Source organism: Electrona antarctica (genome assembly GCF_951216825.1).
Source record: "Electrona antarctica genome assembly, contig: SUPER_22_unloc_1, whole genome shotgun sequence".
NCBI lineage: Eukaryota > Metazoa > Chordata > Actinopteri > Myctophiformes > Myctophidae > Electrona > Electrona antarctica.
Genome location: NW_027638776.1, coordinates 609,207 through 610,481, shown reverse-complemented (window position 1 = coordinate 610,481; position 1,275 = coordinate 609,207). Strand labels below are relative to the sequence as shown.

The 1,275-nt window shown below is 54.0% G+C and overlaps 1 protein-coding gene across 1 annotated transcript; it reads left to right on the top strand.

Moving 5' to 3' along the window:
- Window positions 1-329: 329 nt before the first annotated feature.
- Window positions 330-1,031, top strand: LOC306916015 (lysoplasmalogenase TMEM86A-like; the record flags this gene model as incomplete). The annotated part of the gene is made up of 1 exon (XM_079530590.1): window positions 330-1,031. The coding sequence occupies one exon, from the start codon at window positions 330-332 to the stop codon at window positions 1,029-1,031; it is 702 nt and encodes a 233-aa protein (XP_079386716.1).
- Between the last annotated feature and the right edge of the window lie 244 nt (window positions 1,032-1,275).

Genomic DNA, 1,275 nt, shown 5'->3' with positions numbered 1-1,275 from the left:
ACGTTTCATTGGCCTAATAGCAGTGCGGGAAAGTCTGTACATAAGCCCCAGGGCTAATGTACAGAATATACATCAGTATAGACATTTCATCTTCCACAGAGTTGTAAATACGAGTACTTGATCTCATACCATATATGGCAATCATTATGTCAACATCCTTGTCCAATTAGAGCACGGCTGTGATGCACCGACTACAGAGTTTGGGGGTATAAAAAGGAGACAAAAACAATTGCCATCATCACAAGACACAGTAAAACATAACGTACTAACCGTAGGTGAAGGCCACCGTTAAAGCCCAACCTGGCGCATCATAAAGTGGATGAAAAATCATGGTGTCTCCGGTGACAGTGGTAAAGAGTGAGGGACCTAAGCTGGTCCCCTTCTTCATGTCGACCTGTGTGTACTTCGTCCTGTGGCTGCCCACCTCCACTCCGTCCTGGTTCAGTGCCCTCATCAAGTGTCTGCCTATCTTCTGCCTGTGGGTCTTCCTGTTGGCCCATGGGTTCAGCTTCCTGGGCGCCCGCTCCAGTGCCCGCAAGATCCTGGTCGGCCTCGTCTTCTCTGCCATAGGGGACGCTTTTCTCATCTGGCAGGAGCAGGGATACTTTAGCCATGGGTTCCTGATGTTCGGCATCACGCACATCCTCTACTCGTCCGCCTTCGGCATGAGGCCCCTCGACCTGCGCGCCGGCCTGGCGACGGGTGCGGTGTCGGGCCTCGGCTACGTCTTCCTCTACCCCTACCTGTGGGGGCCCTTCACTTACCTGGTGGGCGTCTACGTGGCGCTGATCGGCTTCATGAGCTGGCGGGCGTCGGCCGGCGTGCGGCTCGTTGATGACCTGTGGACGTGGACCAAGCTGTCGGCCTGCCTGGGCGCCGCCCTCTTTATGGCGTCCGACCTCGCCATCGCCGTCGACGAGTTCTGCTTCCCCGTGCCGCACTCGCGCGCCATCATCATGGCCACCTACTACGCCGCGCAGATGCTGATTGCGCTGTCCGCCGTCGAGTGCCAGCAGGACGCCGAAGCATAGTTAATAATTATAAGTCGACTGATCTCAGTCTATCTCGGCCCGGCACCTTCCAGTCCAGCCTACGACCCGGCACCTTCCAGTCCAGCCTACGGCCGGCACCTTCCAGTCCAACCCACACTGTAAATAGGGACACAGGCCTGCCATTCATTTGAATTGTTTTTTATGCTTGATCTGACATACTAAAATTACTTTTCTCAAGTTTTCTGTCGATCCATTGGTATAATGTAATTTAAAAGGGTTCATT